At 47.2% G+C, this 17,257-nt stretch overlaps 1 protein-coding gene and 1 pseudogene across 1 annotated transcript; one reads left to right on the top strand and one right to left on the bottom strand.

Annotated features, from left to right (window-relative positions):
- On the top strand, positions 1–119 carry LOC111728934 (annotated as a pseudogene).
- Positions 120–2,858: 2,739 nt separating this feature from the next.
- On the bottom strand, positions 2,859–6,951 carry MARVELD1 (MARVEL domain containing 1). The gene is made up of 2 exons (XM_011374013.2): positions 4,772–6,951; positions 2,859–3,773 (listed from the first exon to the last, which is right to left on the bottom strand). The coding sequence occupies exon 1, from the start codon at positions 6,772–6,774 to the stop codon at positions 6,253–6,255; it is 522 nt and encodes a 173-aa protein (XP_011372315.1). The 5' UTR covers positions 6,775–6,951; the 3' UTR covers positions 2,859–3,773; positions 4,772–6,252.
- Between the last annotated feature and the right edge of the window lie 10,306 nt (positions 6,952–17,257).

Genomic DNA, 17,257 nt, shown 5'->3' with positions numbered 1-17,257 from the left:
GTCTGTGGCCAGACCACTCTGAACATGCCTGATCTTGTCTGATCTCAGAAGCTAAGCAGGGTTGGCCCTGGTTAGTACTTGGATGGGAGACCACCTAGGAATACCAAGTGCTGTTGGCATTTAATAAAAAAAAATTTTTTTTTAATTTAAAAAAATTAAATAAATAAATAAATAAATAAATAAATAAATAAATAAACTTCATGGGCTTGAGAGGATGATGAGATGTTACATAAGGTATTCGTCATTCTCTTGGCTCACTGAAGACACTTCACGAGATTAGTTCCCCTGCTCCCCTCTTCCTAACCTTGACTCAGAAGTGCTTTATGACCAGGGCTTCAGAGCGTCCCCTTCAGGACTCCTGAACAGAGAGAGCAGCAGGGAGAACCTGCATCCCACCTGAGGGAGAAAGATGCAGGTACGAAACTAAAGGGACTGCCTGTGGGACCTTGCCCTTGCTTCATTTCTAGGGAAGGGAAGAAACATCACAGCTTCGGTGCCTGCAAGATCCCACGTAGCCACCAGAGGAAGGGTCCTGGAACAGAGAGGGTGAACAGCAGGAGCCCTACTGGAATTTCCACCTGCTGATGTGGTCGATGTGGTGGTTCATTGCCTGCAGCTGGCTATGCCACACTGCTCTCTTGGATTCTGGCCACCTCCCCAGCATACCTGTTCTTTGCCCCATGGGGCCCAGAGAGTCTCAAGCCCTCCTCACCTCTTTCCAGCTTCCCCCATTAACCCGAGTCCCTGATGTTCCTCTCCTCAAGACTGCTTGTGACCCAGATACAGCCGCCCCACTGCTCCCTCCCTTCCTTGCTATTCTTGACTGTGTCAGGAGCAGAAAGAGCACAGACCTGGGCAGGCCACTTCAAGCCTCTATTGCCTCATCAGTGAAAAAAGGACCCCCCTCCCCCACCTTTAAGGGTTTTACTATGATTTCTATTGGAAGCAGCCAAGGAAATAACAAAGTTAACCAAAGTGAGAAAGTTAGAAAGTTTCCAGAAAAGTCACAAAATTCTTGCCGTCCATTACTATTCATACAGACATTTAAGAAGGGTTAAACTATATTATTATATTTATTGAACATATAGAACTATGTGTTTGTTAATTTTAAGGAGCAAGTCGTACAAAAATCTGAATGTATATACATTTCTGTGTGTGTGTGTGCATATCCATGTATGTTTGATTAGTTATAAAAACTAAGAAAGGAGAGTTAATAGTTAACAATGGTTTATCTCTAGAGCATGAGATTACGATGATCAAATGCCTCTTTTTATCTTATACACTTCTGAACAGTTTAAATTTTTAATGGATATGTATGGCTATTGTATTTTAATAGATATGTATGGGTATTTATTTTACACATAACTACTGTAATGAACAAAACAATAAAAATATAAATAGTGCTAACCAGCCCTTCCTCTCTTATCTCCCTGCTCTTTCCTTTTATCCCTGAAAATGTTAGTGTTTTAGCTTTCCTTTCTCACCACCGACCACCCCACCCCCATCCCTAGAAAAGCAGGAAAAGTAATAGACATAAATGAGCTAATCTCTCAGATTCCCTAGACACAAATGAGCCCAATCATGTTTCTGAGGAGTAATGTCTTATTTCAAAGTGCCCCCAGCATTAAACAGGAAATGTCAGATTAGACCATTTCTAAACACCTGCTCTCCAGGTGGAAAAACCAAACTCCACCTAAACTTCAGAGCCTGCCAGAGGACCACAAGAGCTTAACAACCAGCTGCCAAGGGTGGTGAGAGGACACTTACCAGTCCCAGTCCTGCCACTGCCTGTGTGGCCATGGATAAGGCCCTCCTCTTTGGGACTCCACTTTGCCTCTTGAGTGGGAGTGTCAATACCAACCTCTAAGACTGTAGACAAGATCAAATAAGGTAATGCAAGTAGAAGTGCATTTTCAATTGTAAAATTCTTCACCAAGTTCAAGAAGAGCAGGGGGCTTACCAGCTTTTTCGTAAAAGGAGGCCACTTTCATTTTGTGTGAAATTCATGAATAGACGCAGAGAGAAGGGAGTAAGGGAGGGTCCTTGGCCCTGAGGGTTTTTTCCTCCCTGGAAATCCAAACTATGAAGAGGAGGATGTGTGCACGTGCGTGTGCCTGTGTGTGTCTGTGTGTGGACACACAGCATCTGATTCCTGCCTGGAGCTGCTGTTCTAAGTGAGATTTGTCAGTAGAATCCTGTGTCCTGCCTGCAGACTTCAGCCCAGGACACAGGAAGGAATAGCCAACAAGGAAGACTGTTAACTGCCTTCCCACCCTTTCCAGAGCACCTTAGTCAGCAAGCTGTGTCTGAAACCAGGGAGGAAAATCAGGTGGGGTCTGTCCAGGAGCCAACGCCAGAACAGAGTACTCTGCAGGAAAAAACCAGAGCATAGCTTCCAGGAGACCCCACTCTGCCCTACTCAGCTTTGTGACTTTAGACAAGTTGCCACTCCACCATGCGGTTCATTTCCCCATCTGTAAGGGGATGGACTAGACAGGGTTGGACTAGAACAGGATCCTTCTGGCTCCATGACCACGGTCCTTCTGTGCCTGCCCATCAGGCTGTGGAGCTTCCCAGGGGGCCCGCGGAGAGCTGGGAAAGGAGTCTGGAATTCTTTCTGCCCTCGGTCAGGAACGGACACAGGCAGTCATTTCCCCCCCCCCCCCTCTGGTTCCTGCGTCTTGCCCTGAATGCACTGGAAATGTGTGAACTCATTTTTCTTTCCCTTCCAGAAAGAAAGGGGAAGCCGAGGAGGCAGACAACAGGGCAGTGTGGCATAATGAGAAAATGGAGGGAGGCTGGAGGGCCTGGCACGGAGGGTTACTGCACCGGTCCAGGAGAGAAGGCACACACACCAGGATCAGACAAACCAAACTTTATTCAGAAAAGCATATTAGTAATCACCACTGAACTATTAAATGAGGCACATAGGTCCCTCTCCCTAACGGCCCTCACCCCTTCCATTCCCACTGTTGCTTGTGTCCTTTGTAGAACGCTGGAAAAATCTTCTCTTGAGTCTACAAGAGAACCCAGACTTTGGGCTGAGAGCAGCCTACAGTGGTCTTGGGCTAGACTGAGTCCTGGAGTCCAAAGAAAGAGGCCAATGGGACTGCCTCCAGTATCCAAAAGTTCCAGGCCAGGACAGGTGGCCATTCCTATAGCACAGGGCCTTGAGGGAGAGAAGGGGATAGGGTGGGGGCCATCTTACACGTCCTTCTCACATCTGGAGAAGCAGCTGGAGGCCAAGCGCAAGGCACATCTTGAAGAGCCAGTGAGCACTGGAATGTTTCAGGCACATCTGGATAGATAAGATACCATGAAGGCCAAGGAGAGATCTGCTCCTGAGTAAGGTCACCTGACCACAGACAGAGCACCATGGGGTGGGCGGCTAAGAAAACATCCTCAGGGACTTGGATCTGAGCTGAGGATGCAGCTTTGATGATGGTATAAGAAAGGAGAAAAAAAAGGAACAAAAGCTGGAGCCAAAACCCATTGTTTAGGGTACAGAGGCACACAGCTCAGTTCCAGGTGTTTGGAATCTTGCGCCCACATCATAGCATGAGGAGAATCAGAATTTCTCTTGTATTGAGGCAAAATGAATCTTCACCCATCTTGGCTCTTCCATTGCATGGTGTTGGGCAGCTGGGAAGCTGGTAGGCAGAGGTCATTCCTTCTCCCCACTCTGAAACCCTATGCTGGCCCAGGCCAGAATGGTGCTGCCCACTCAAGGAAGCAGGCCCTGGGAATCTCCATGGCCACAGCAACATGGAAACCTGCAAGAGAAAAACTAAAGTCACTGAGTTCCCAAACCACTCCGAAGGAAAGCCCACCCCCAGCAGTGGGAGCTGGGGGACCAGTTACACTGCCTGAGGCATGAGAGCAGTATGCCAGCCTAACAAAGTAGGGCTCAGTGTTCTGAGATTTCCCAGAGGAGCGAAAACAACAAAGATAACCACAGTTTTAAAGGGTGCAGAGTTTAGTTTTGCAAGATGAAAAGCTCTGGAGGTGGATGGTGGTGATGGTTGTACAATGACGCAGATGTACTTAATGCCACTGAACCGTACACTCAAAATGGTTTAAATGATTAATTTTGTTTTGTATATTTTACCACGATTAAAAAACAAAAAACCTTTAAAATTACCATGTTAACAATATCTAACGTGTATTGACCCACTACTAGACACAGATTAGCCCAGTCCTAAAGAGGCCAACTGCCAGGGGTCAAATCCTAGCTCCACCCTTTACCAGCTGGGAGACTCTGGGCAAGTTACTCAACCTCTCTGTGACTCATTTTCCTCATATGGAATATGGGAATAATGATAGAACCCAACTCAACAGAGTCATTGAGAGGATGAAATGAATACGTCTAAGTGCTCTGAGCAGTGCCAGGTACACAGAAGGCCGGATAAATGCAATGGCTACTACGTAGACCTTACGTAAGTGACCCCCACCCCCACCCAGATCTTCATGGCAAAAACAGAGAACCTAACACCTCTCTGCCCAAGCCTTAAAAACATGCTCACAAACACACCTTCTGGCCTCCCCTGTTCTAGTTTCCAATCCAGTGAGGGGTGAATTTTTTCAAAGAACAAACCTTTGAAGGATTTAGCAAAGAGGTTGAACGGTCATGACTCTTTGGACATTGCAGTTATTACTGTCACCCCTCCTAATTGCTCTCTGAATAAAAACCCTCTAATTTTTAGAAAAGGAAGAACTCTTATTTTTTATTTAAAGGCCCATGACCCCTCCAGAAAACCAAGAAGTGTCTTACCTTATAGAGGTCCGGCCAGCTGTTCACCCCAGCTCCAGGGTTTTCTTCTCTCTTTGGTAAGTCTGACCACTGTCACGGTCAATGCCAGGATCTCTTACAGGTGACGTTCCTTTTGACTTGGGAAATCACCCGGAACCTTGGCTACATTTCTCAGACAATTTAAAGGAATGTTCGAATTCACCAGTTCCAGGTCTCTCGCTGGCCTGGCAGGGGCAGCTAGTTTCCTTCACCGGCCTGGGCCCTCCTGCTGCTAGAGAAAGTCCTTGGGAAAGACAAGGCCACCCCAAAACTTCAAACAGACCATAGCCAATGGGTTGGAATGAATGAGAGTCAGGACAGCACAGAGGACAGCACAGGGCTGCCAGAAACCTTAAGGCGGCAAAAACTGATCCAGGCCCAGAGGCAGTAAACACTTATACCTCTGTCTTCTTTTACAGCGGGACCTCTCAGAGCCTTTGATATGCACCCTTGACAAATCCATTTGACTCTGAAACCCTCTTTTAGAGGGTAACTCCTGAGCCAGAATCCCTGGGAACACCCACTGCTTTAATGTAAACAGTGCTAGATTGGGAGCGCTGAGATGAGCTTCTAATATTATTCTGGCTGTTTTACGAGCAAGCTCTAGGGCTCCATCTGTAAAAAGGAGTGAGGCTCACCCTAACATTCCGTGCCGCTGGTGTGGGATCCCTAATGCAACAGGATATTAGGAGGTGGGAGTGGAACAGAAGCCTGTGAGAGGAAGGCTGGGAAGGCTAGGCCTGGGAAACTAGTGTGAGTTTGGATCTGGCTTCCAAAAACCGCCAGAACAAAGGCGGAACAGGCAGAGGCAAGAATACAGGCCGGGACTCTTGCCGTCCATCCATCCTCGCCTTCGGAGATGGGTTCCACCCCAAGATACCAAAGCATCGAGAGATGGGCCGGGAAGGGCTGCGCAAGATGCCCGCACAATCCCAAGCTAAAACCAAACTCGTCGCTCATCCCGGGACCAGTGGCGGCCTGTGCCCAGCACCGCCTGCAGCTGTGTGCCTGCTTTCACAACGCTCGAGGCTGGAAGACAAGCCCGGGAAAAGGGATGTTCTTCCCTCCGCGGGGAGGCGAGGAGGGTGTAGGGGAGCAGCCAGAGAACTGTTTCCGATTTGGGAGTCTCCCCCGGATCTCTGCGGCGCCCGTCCACGTCTCTCTCTCGGCAGGGAAGGGGGAAAGGAACCGAGAGGTTTCGCCCCCGGGCGGCCAGTCTGAGTGCGCATCCGCCCCTCAGAGGTAGCCCTGTCCGGGTCCCTGGAGACAGCGCATCCGGCGCAGCGGTCCGGATTCAGGGCGGTGGCGCTGCCGTCCAGCGGGAACTGCGTGTCAGGGTGCCCTGGCGCGGGCGGCGGCGGGAACTCAGGGCAAGGGAGGGTGCCAAGGCGCGCGGACGCGGGGCGGCAGGGCAGGGTGGGGCGCCGGTCTCCGCAGGGTCCCCGCTCCGCGGCGCGGCGGCCTCACACCACTTCCAGCTCGCCCTGGCAGCGGCGGCAGCAGCCATAGAGCGCCGAGAGCAGGTAGAGGCCAAGGCAGAGGCCGCCGCAGACAGCGGCCGCCAGGAAGGCGTGGTAGGCGCAGGGCATCTGGTAATCCTTGAGGTTGCAGTAGCTGTGTTTCTGCGTCTGGTCGATCATGATGGCTGTCGCGGCGCCATAGAGCGCAGCCGCCAGCAGGTCGTGAGCCACGTTGACCACGAGCCAGCGCGAGCCCAGCACGGGCACCAGCTCGTGCTTGCCCAACAGCGTGAGGAAGTAGAGGCCCAGGGTCAGCAACCAGAAGAGCACGGACACGAAGAGCGCGAAGTGCACAGGGCCCTGGTACCTGCTGGTGGCGATGGTGATCCAGAAGGCGGCGCCGGCCAGCAGCTGCAGCAGCCGCAGGACGCCCAGCGGGCCGCGCAGGAAGGCTCGCTGCAGGCTCACCGCACCGCGGGCCGCGCGCGCCTGGGGCGGCGGCTGGCGCGGAGGTGGCGGGAGCATGGCCCCTGGGCGCGGTGGCGGGGGCGGCGGCGCCCCTAGTAGCGGAATGGCGGCGCCTTGCTTGCGGGGGTGACCCGGCCGACGTGCCCAATGCGCTACCCGCGGCCTCCTCGCTTCCTCCTAGTCCTCCGTGCTTCGCCTTCCCTACTCCCCACCCTTCCTCCCCTCTCTCCTCCCCCCAGCCCTCCTCTCTTTCTCTCTCCCTCTCGCCATCCCTCCTACCCGCCCTTCCCCTTCCCCTCCTCGGTCTCCACCCCCACCCGCTCCTCCCGGCTTCCTGCCATCTCTCTTTCGGCCTGCTCACCACCCTGGCGCCCCTCTTTCCAGCAAGCGCCAGACTCGCAGCTCGGATTCCTTACTCCTCAGGGCAGGGCGTAGGGCACCCGCACCCCACAGCCAACCGCCGGCCTTCCGCTCTATCCGGCTTGAGTGAAGTTTGCCACATCTGGAGCCGCCCTGCTCGCCCTGCTTGCCCTGCTCGCCCTGCCTCCCCGGCTCCAGTCCAGCCTTGGAAGGGAAAACTCTTCTGGAACTGTTCTTCCATTATCTGGCTCGGCCTCGTTCTTTTTCTCCTGTTATAGCGCCCACCGGGGCCTTCTGGCTCTTCCTTAGCACTGGAGGAGAGCAGTGCTGGTGTTGAACTTACATCCATTCCCACCTGGACATCCAGAGTATCCGGCTAGTGCCCACCTCAGACTTAACGTGTACAAAGCTGGTCTCAGACTTTGTCTCAGCCATCTGAGTGCTCTGTGTCAGAGAAAGAGACCATCACCCAAAGGCCCCACTGCCCCTCCCACACGCCACAAAGCAAGGTCCTATCACACTAATCACTTTTTTTCCCAACCCTCTTTGCCACCCTCTAAGCCCACATTGAAAATATGCTACCCAACACAGCCAAGACACAAACCCAGGTCTATGAGACAGCAAAGCCCATGTGCTTAATCAGTAGGCCAAACGGCCTGTAACGGAGCCTAACGATGCTTCACATTATTGCTATTACTGTGCTTTACAAATTCCGCCATCCCCAACCATTTTGGCGCCAGGGACGGGTTCTCCTAAGAGAATCTAATGCCTAATGATCTAAGGTGGAGCTGAGGCAGTGCTGCTAGCGCTAAGGAGCAGCTGCAAATACAAATGAAACTTCCCTAGCTTACCCGCTGCCCACCTCCTGCTGTGCAGCCCAGTCCCTAACAGGCCACAGACTTGTACTGGTCAGCGGCCTGAGGGGTGGGGACCTCTGATGTAGAGGCTCGGGCTGCAGACCCTGGAGGCAGACTGCCTGGCTGGGCATCACTGCTTTATCAGTCCCTAGTGCTGGGACCTCTTCATGCCTCAGTTTTTTCATCTGTGAAATCCTAACATTCAGCAAATGGATATTAAGCACTTATTAAGTGCTGGGCTCCATGTTAGAGGTTAAGGATACATAATACATATGTGATCATTATGAACTGAATACTTACTATTCACTAGGCACTCCACGAGCCCTTTATATTCATTGTTCTACCTAATCTTTACACCAACTCTATAAAAAAAACTGCTATTAGCTCTGATTCACTGATGGGGAAATCTGGGCTTTGGAGGGTTAAAGAAGTTGGCCATGTTCACAGAGCTGATGGGTGACAGTTTAAAAAGGAACCCCAGGTGTGGCTGACTCCAGGCCCACATTCAAAGTGCTTTAATATACTTTCCTATATTTTATTCTCAGTTGCTCTTACAGGGACCCAGAAAGGTTATGTGACTTGCCCAGAGAAACAGAACCAGTAAGTGTCAGTGTGGAGACTCAAACCTAAGTCTTCTGACCCCAGTTTTGGGCTTTTCCTTCAGCATCCCTTAGCAACCCCAGGAGGGATGTCCTCAGTGCCCTCTGGTGCCAGCCAATCTTTAGAAGGGCTGGCGGTAGGACGGGCAGCTGGGGGCTGAATCTGGGTGCTGGACTGATGATAGCAGGTAATGCCACACAAACTGTTACTGTCAGTGGGGAACCAAACCCAATAAACATTTACAGGGTGAGAAGAGACTCCTTTCTTCTAAAAAAGGCATCTGGAGATTTGAGGGTGGGGTGCCACCTGGTGGGCACAAACCTTCAGCCTCATCAGCCAAGTCCTGCTCCCTACAAGGAAGTCTTTGCGGTTGCTTTGGGGAGATATTTTTAGCCTCTGGATTCCTGAAGACGTTCCAAGGGGCGGCCCAGCAAACTCTCTGCAAAAGCTTAACCAAACACAAAGATCTCGATCCCTCCAACTCAAAAAATATGGCGTAAGTACCTGCTGGATGCAAACAATCTGGGCTTGAAATGCAGGAAAAGGACCAATTCCTACTCTCAAAGTGTTTGCGCTCTGCTGGTAGGGGAGGTACAGCTGTGGACACAAAAGAGGGGAATAGGTGAGAATTATAAGGAAACACAATAAGAAAGGAGGGAGTATTGTAACGGGAGACTGGGGAAACCTGCAAGAACAAAATGTCATTTGAAAATGGATAGAATTTTGACAAGCAGAAATGGGGGATGGGCACTGTTGTGCAAGGCAGTCCACCATAAGTTCTGAGCGTCCCTGGATGTTATCACTGAGTATGCCAAGAATGCAACCCCATGGCTGCTTTTTCTCCAGACATTTCTCAGTGTTGTGTTTGCAGCCATAACTTTGAGGGATGAGGGAACAGCGTCCAGACAAAGAGGAAGCTTGCTTGTTGCCTACTATAAAAATGGTTTTGATAGGAGTGGACAATGTTGGTTTTCCCAAGCTCTGTGCTATGATGTAAACCCCCTGCATATGTAACATCCACCTGGGCCCCTCTATGTTTCTCCCATGAAACTTGGGAACAAGGGAAAGATATGTAACAATAATGCTCACACTGCTTGCTGTGCTAAGAGGGTTAAGTCCTTTGTCTCCAGATCAGGAATCCTACATCTTCTGCCAGCATTTATGAAACGACAGCAGGCTAGCTTATTAGCTTGTAAGGAGTGTAAATTCCAGACCCTGATAGATGTTCTAGGCTGAGGAAATATGTGAGCAAAAGCAGGACTTAGGTTGTTTAGTGAACAAGGAGAAGTGATTCTTGATGGATATTCTAAGCTCCAATGTAATAATTTTCAATATACTCAGAGGGGAAGGCTACTTGTAACAAAGAGGAACACGTGCCCACCCTGAGATCCCATCTCTGAGCTACTGTAAATGCACTGCATAGATTGACTCAACTCACACTGGTTTAACACCCATGATGTGCCAAGCCCCGAGCTGGCACTTGACACAAATCATCTAACAGTAGAGTCAAAATGCATAATGAGAAAGATGGGTGCCTTGACCTGCAGAATCTTGCCTTGAATCTTATCTTTAAATTACTAAATAAACATTCCTTGAACACCTACTATGTACTTACAATTGTGTTCTTGAGCTGGATAAGACCTTAAAGGTAATTTGCTCTAGGCTTCTCATTTTATGAGGGGGCAACCGAGGCCCAGAGAAGGTAAGTAACTTGTTCCAGATCACACAGCTGGTTGATAATGTGAGTGCTACGTTTATAATTTAGGTCTCCTGATTCAATCCAGTGTTCGCTCTATGACACCATTGGTACAGCGTTCAGTAACTATGGGTGACCAAGGTAGGTGCCCCTGAAACCACATCAAGAGGCTTCCCATGAAGTGCTCAAGATCACCTCCTGCTGGGACCTGTGATGGGGATGTGCAGACCTCAGCAGCCCATATTCCTGGGGGAAAAGAGAGGCCTCACATGTGAGAATGGACAGACACCTTGAACCAGGATGGATTGAGTCAGTCACCATTCTGCCAGTCAGCCTTGGATAAAACTGGCAGCGGCTCATTAGTAGTAACCAACATTTGCAGAGCACTTATCATGTGCCAGGCACCATGCCAGGTGCTTTCCACACTAGTTTCATTTACTTCCCACAGTAGCCTCATGAGGTAGGGGCTTTTAAAACTACCATCACTTTAAAATGAGGAAACCGAGTGACAAGGAGGTTATGTGACTTACCTATCGTCACATAGCTAGTGGAGAGTGGAATTCAAATACTTTATTTCCAAATCCAGGCTTTTAATCACTGCATATGTGGGACTTAGGCTTTGGTATAGGAAGAGACAAGACATCATAGGATTGCCCCTGAGTGGCAACAAAGAAAACAGCCCCAATTTTGTGGAGACGGTCAGTGGGTAGGGGCCAGGCAAGAGGCCATGAGAGTAGGTGTGGTTGATACAGACCTCAAAATCTGCACTTAGAGAGCCTGACTGCATATGCTGTTTCCATTTCCCACCCTGATATGCAAGGGGCCCAGGAAAGAGAAATTTCTTCCCTTAACTCCCTAACCCACCCATGGCTGGAGCTTTACAGCAGAAGTGGGCCCCAAGGGCTGGGCTGGAGCTCAGGGTCCCCATCAGATGATGCTCTGTGCTGGCCGTTTAACCTGTATCACCTCCTTAGCCCTTGTAACAACCTTGTGAGGCAGGTAATTCATTATCTCCACTTGACAGTTGAGGAAAATGAGATTCAGACAGATTAAGTAGGAACTAAATTTAAATTTCCAGACCACTAGACATGTTATGGCTGCCTTAGATTCTCTATGTCTGCTTTGACTGTGAACTTTCCTCTAAGTCTCACAAAGACTCTTCACAAGATGTTATCCATTCAAACAAAACAGTAAAAGCAAATGTGGACTCCCCTCCATTACCACTTAGGCTTCCAACCTCCCGTTACCACTGGAGCCTCTTAAAGATGTGGTGAATCATGGAGATTTTCCCCAACTCTGGTTTTCTCTCTGCTGCCAAGAAATCCACCCCGCCCCCCACAACCTAGACAGGTAGAGTAAGACACTGCTGCCACAGTCCAGAGAGATCAAAGATATCAGAAATTGGCTCTTGCAATTATGGAGGCTAACAAATCTCCAGGTCTGCAAGCTGGAGACCCAGGAGTGTGGAAGGGTGTTGTTTAGTCTGAAGGCTGCAGGCTCAAGACCTAGGAAGAGCCAATATTTCAGTGTGAGTCCAAAGGCAGGAAAAGAACAATGTCCCAGCTCAAACAGTCAAGCAGAAGAGGTTTTTTTCCTGCTCACGGGAGGATCAGCCTTTTTGTACTATTTGGGTCTTCAACTGATTAGATGAGACCCACTAGTATTAGGGAGGGTAATCTGCTTTACTCAGTCTATCATTTCGGATGTTTATCTCATTTAAAATCACCCTCACAGACACACCCATATTAAGTTTAAGAACATATCTGGGCAAGCTGTGGCCCAGTCAAGCTGATACATAAAGTTAACCATCATAGGCAGTCATGCAGAGAAATGAGATAGTGAGAGGTGCCTATGACTTGCTCCAGGCTGTTCAGCTGGACTTTATTTTTGTGAATTCACTGTTGATTTACAGTAACCTCTCCTCCCCAGTTCTTTTCTTGAGCTAACTTAAACTGATTTCTGTTTCTTATAGCAGCAATATATTGAAGCAAGTAGGGTTTGGAGCCCAACTGCTGCAGCCTGAATCCTAGTTTTGCTCCGTTTTTGTTTGTTTGTTTGTTTGTTTTTTTAATGGCCGTAAATGCTTTGACTCCCCTTATATCAAGAGGTTGGGTCTATGTCCCCTTCTCCTGAATCTGAGCAGATTGTGAGTTGATTGTAACTAACAGAATGGCAGAAACGATACTATATAACTTCTAAGTTCTGTCGAAAAGGGCCATATGGCTTCTGCCTTGTTCACTAGAACTCACACTTGTAGCCCTGAGCCACCACTGAAGAAGTTGGGCTACTCTGAGACCACCATGCTCCAAGTCACATTGAGAAGCCACTGAAGCACTCCAGTCTGCAGTTCTAGCCTTCAAGTTTTCCCAGACTAGGCACCAGGCATATAAGAAGTGAGCTTTTGAGTGATTCCAATCCCCAACTGTCAAGTCAACCTCAGTGTTCAAGACTTCCAGCTGAAGTTCTGACATTGTGGAGAAGAGACAAGCCACTCCCACTGTGATCTGAATTCCTGTGTATCAATTGTGGTTTTTATTTTCTGTATTTTCTGATGTTTTGACATCTTGGGACCTCGCAGATCCAGGCAGGGACTGCCCATCCTAGGGATAGCTAATTCCTAGAGATAGCAAATAAGTTGCCAGTGAGCACACTTTTGCCATGCAAACCAACTAATCCTGAGCTCATATTCTGAACCACTCCAGAGGCTCTTACACTCCAGAGGCTCTTACACTCCAGAAGGCAATATTTCTCTGTCCTAATCATCTCAGGGCCAGGTACCAGAGCTTGCTGGAATTATTCAAGCTAGCCAACCCTAACCTGCCTAGCCTGCATACTTGCCCGGCCTGTTCCTTCTCATAAAAAACTACAATAAAAACTCATACCTTTGCTTTTTCTTGCTCCTCTGCCTCCTGACTGACCCTGGAGCTTCCCCCATGTGGCCCTGCATGGCGTGGCATGACCCCTCCTCTTCAGAACTGTGAGTAACAAATTATCTTTTCAACAGCAATCATTTCCTGACCTGTTGGCCTCACCTTTCCTGAATAAAACCAAAATCTCAAGTACATTTTAAAACATCCTGACCCACAAAATTTGTGAGCATAATAAAATGGTTGTTTTATGCTGTTAAGTTTTGGGTCGGAATTGTTATGCAGCAGTTTTGACTGGAACACATATAATATCTTGCCAGTCTCTTAACCTCAGCTTCTTCTTTGGTATGAGATTAATAGCAATGCCACTATCTCAGAGGCCTGTTGTTGGATTAAATGAAATGTAAAGTGCTTAGAGCTCGATATGTATTACCTTTATTAATATTGTTTTCTAAAGGAGCTTTGACACCCAGCTCACTGTTTTTCAGTGCATCCCTGGATTGCAAGACAAAAATCTGCTCTCACTTGAGCTTCTTCTTCCTTCCTTCTTCATCATCCTACTAGTCTTTCCATTCTCCCCTGTATCAGTCAGAGTCCAATCAGGAGACAGAAGCCACACGGGAATTTGAACAGAGAAATTTCAGTATAAGGAATTATTTACTATAACAGAGGATTAGAGTGCTGAGAGAGTGGGTAATAAGAAGTTAAAGAGAACTCTAAAGAATACAGGAAAGAATATATGAGGAGCAGCCATTAACCCGAGGGCTGAGGTAGATCCCACCTCCACCGCCCCCCCACCCCCCAAATAGTTGCTGAAGTGCTGTGCTGGTAGGACTTGCTGGAAATCAGCTATCAGGGATGCTGGGGAGAATCGTTTGCAGGGAGCTACTGCATGCCTCTCAAAGCTTATTGCAAAGCGGCCCAAGAGAATGCCAAGGGAAACTGCTAGCCACTGTGTGTTGCTGGCTGCAATGTGCTATAGGACTCAGGCGCTGAAGAAGCTGCCCAAACTGCAGGAGCCTGGTGCCTGGGAAGCAATTTGTGGTCCAGGAACTGGCACTGGAGATGCTTTGCAAGCTGAAGGAGCCTGGTGAGAAGAGCAAATCAGAACTAAGAGAAACGCCTTCCTCCTGTAGTGTCTTACCAGCTCCCTCTAGTGACAAAGTTGAGCATTGCTTCACATGGAAAAGGAGAAATATACAGGACTGTGCTCCATTCAGTATTAGATAACCCACACAGTCCATCCCTTTGGAGACTCAACTTCCAAATGCAACCTTCTATATACATTTGGACTTCCATACAATATAACAGGTTCATAATTTCGCCTAATGAGATACAGCTGTCTTTCTTACAAGTGAAGACGTTCTCACCCTCTCTCCAAAATGAGATATGCAGTCCCAACAGTCTATACTAAATACTTCTCAGATTTTGTCATAGTCCCATGGAATATGCTTTTACCTAAAGACTAAATTGTAACACTAACTTTCAACAACTTACATATAAACTTACATATAAAGCAAAAATAAGAAGAGAGAAAAAGTTATGTACAAAAACGTCATATATACTTAACAGAGGGAAAATATGCAAAACTACTACAGTCCTTGTTTTTATAATTGGGCACAAAGCTGTTTTAGTAGGCACTAATGATTTTCTAACTGCCTCATTTCTTCTACATTTATTAGTTGGCAATCTACTATAAGGAAGGCCTGTCTTGTCTCCTCTGTTTTTATTCATTTATTCATTTATTTATATTACTATGGACTTATGTAGTCTTACTTTATTCATTGGGTTATTATGTGTTCCTGTTATATTTTATTTTGATGTTCTGCAGTTGGCAAATGGGGAGCCCTTATAAACTGAATCCTAGTCCTTTTGACATGTCCCCATCATTCCTTGAGTACTTCCTTACTTTCTGGCAGAAGATGTTCTAGGATCATCTTGAACTTACTCAGCCCCAGTGGTAGAATCAATCATTTCTCCAAGGAGCCGTGGATCCTTTTGTGGAGAATGGTATTGAGAAATCAATAGCAGAGTGTTAAATGTGCTTATTCCTATTGGAGTAGTATAGCTTCTAGGCCCTTTGAGTAGACACAGTTGGGGAATATGTGTGTTTGTGTGTTCATGTATATACATACACATGTATACATGTACAGATACACATATGTAACACATAGATACATTTACAGCTAGATTTATTTCTATATCTAATTATCTGTATATTAACAACCATGACTTCATACTTGCTATGAACTGAACTGGGTCTCCAAAATTCATATGTTGAAGCTGTAACCTCCAATGTGTCTCTTTATGGAGTAAGGAAATATTTAAAGTTAAATGAGAGTTTCGATAAGAGTGGAGCCCTGATTTGGTAGGATTCATGTCCTTATAAGAAGAGACACCAGAGAGTTCATTCTTTCTCTCTCCATTATGTGAGGACACAGCACTCTGTAAGCTAGGAAGAGAGCTCCCCCCAGAAACCAAATCAGCTGGCACCTTGATCTTGGACTTCCCAGCCTCCAATACTGTGAGAAAGGAAATTGCTGTTGTTAGGCCACCTAGTCTGTGGTATTTTGTTATGGTAGCCTGAGAAAACTATTATAATACTGACCTTTAGTTAATCTATATGAATGGTGTTTTTGTTTGTTTGTTCATTTGTTTGTTTTAGTGTTTCTATAATGTAAACTGTTTGTCTGGTTGTAAATTCTGAGAAGAGGCTGTAATAAGTTGTCTTGTGTAATGTCTTAAGCAGAAGGGCACTTTTTAAAAAAAAATTTATAATGACCAGAATCATTTATCAAGAAGAATAGAGCTGACTCAAAAGTCACACTATTGCTTGTCAGCTGAGTGTAAAAGTTCCCCCTGCTCTCCCCAGAACAGGACTGACAGCAACAACAACGCTATGGGAACATGTCTCAGCCCCACTGAGGGCCTATTTGTTATTTGAACAACTCCTGCAGGATAGAGGGGGAAGGAGTGGAATAGTGGCTTAGCATCTGCATCCAAAAGTGCTGCACCTCTACAACCTCACTCCGTCCTCGTAGCAACGCTAGGCGGTGGGTACGATTATCCCTATTTTATATATGAGAAAATAGAGTAGCAAAGAGGTTAAGTCATTTGCCTAAGGTTGAATATCTAGAACCCCTTTCCTAGACTTGACTCCCCTAAAAACCAGCACTTTGCTGAACCATCATGGAGCCTGGGGCAAAAGGAAATATGTGTACCTATATATGCGCTTATCAAAATAGCCTTCATATTTTGAACTAAATGGAAGAAGAGACTAAAAGTTCTAAAATCAGAAAACATGACCTTGTGTTGTCCAGTCCATTCTCACACTATTGTCAACCCTCATAAAGCCAACTGGCAGGGGACACAATGGTGACCTGCTTGGGAACTATGGGCTAATTGGAAATGACTGTTCCCATTGCAGAATGATTCAGGGTCATAAAACAAACAAAAGCTTCCTTATTTTAAATGTTGATATTTTGTTCACCATAGATATTTTGCATTAATTTTAATATTTAAAAATATTACATTAAAATGTATCTTTATTACTGAGTTTTTTGGTGCCCCCTTAAATATCACACCTAAGAAATTTTTCTCACTGGCCTCGCCTTAACCTGATTCCTGGTAAAACCAAGCCTTGGCCTGAATTACTCCAAGGCTCCATTCCCTAGAGTTGACTTTCTCTAAACAGGACCCCGTTGCGGGGTGGATCCCAGATCTCCTACTCCTTCATGGCCTACATAACTGTGAAAGTGTCCCATCTTCTCATCATAAATACTGAACTATAAAGATATAACAAAAGAAATGGTTCCATTGTGTGGTAAGCGCACGGTCACATGCCTGCAAAAATGTTTACAGACACCAGATATTCTTCACCCAGCCTTAGTCACATATGACCTAGAAGCCACAAGTTTCAGATTCTTACCATGGTATATTCATCTGAGCTCATGGTGTCAGAATTCCTAGGCTCTGCAGGCACCAACATGCCAAGAGTGTAGCCTTCCCATTGCTTAGGATGGATAGAGAGAGTCCCTGGTTCAGAAGCCCAGTCTCCTGGTTCAGGATCAGCACAGTACCCTCCTTAGCCAAGCAGTTGGCTGAAAGGCTTTGCCGCAATACTTGCTATTGGAGATGAACACTGCTGATTTCTTTGCTCT

The sequence above is a fragment of the Pteropus vampyrus genome, unplaced genomic scaffold (assembly GCF_000151845.1).
Source record: "Pteropus vampyrus isolate Shadow unplaced genomic scaffold, Pvam_2.0 Scaffold238, whole genome shotgun sequence".
NCBI lineage: Eukaryota > Metazoa > Chordata > Mammalia > Chiroptera > Pteropodidae > Pteropus > Pteropus vampyrus.
The sequence above is the reverse complement of the archived record's forward strand: the minus strand, read 5'-3'. Positions and strand labels throughout refer to the sequence as shown.

Coding starts and splice junctions, on each gene's coding strand:
- MARVELD1 (XM_011374013.2), bottom strand. CDS start 6,774: ATGCTCCCGCCACCTCCGCGCCAGCCGCCGCCCCAGGCGCGCGCGGCC.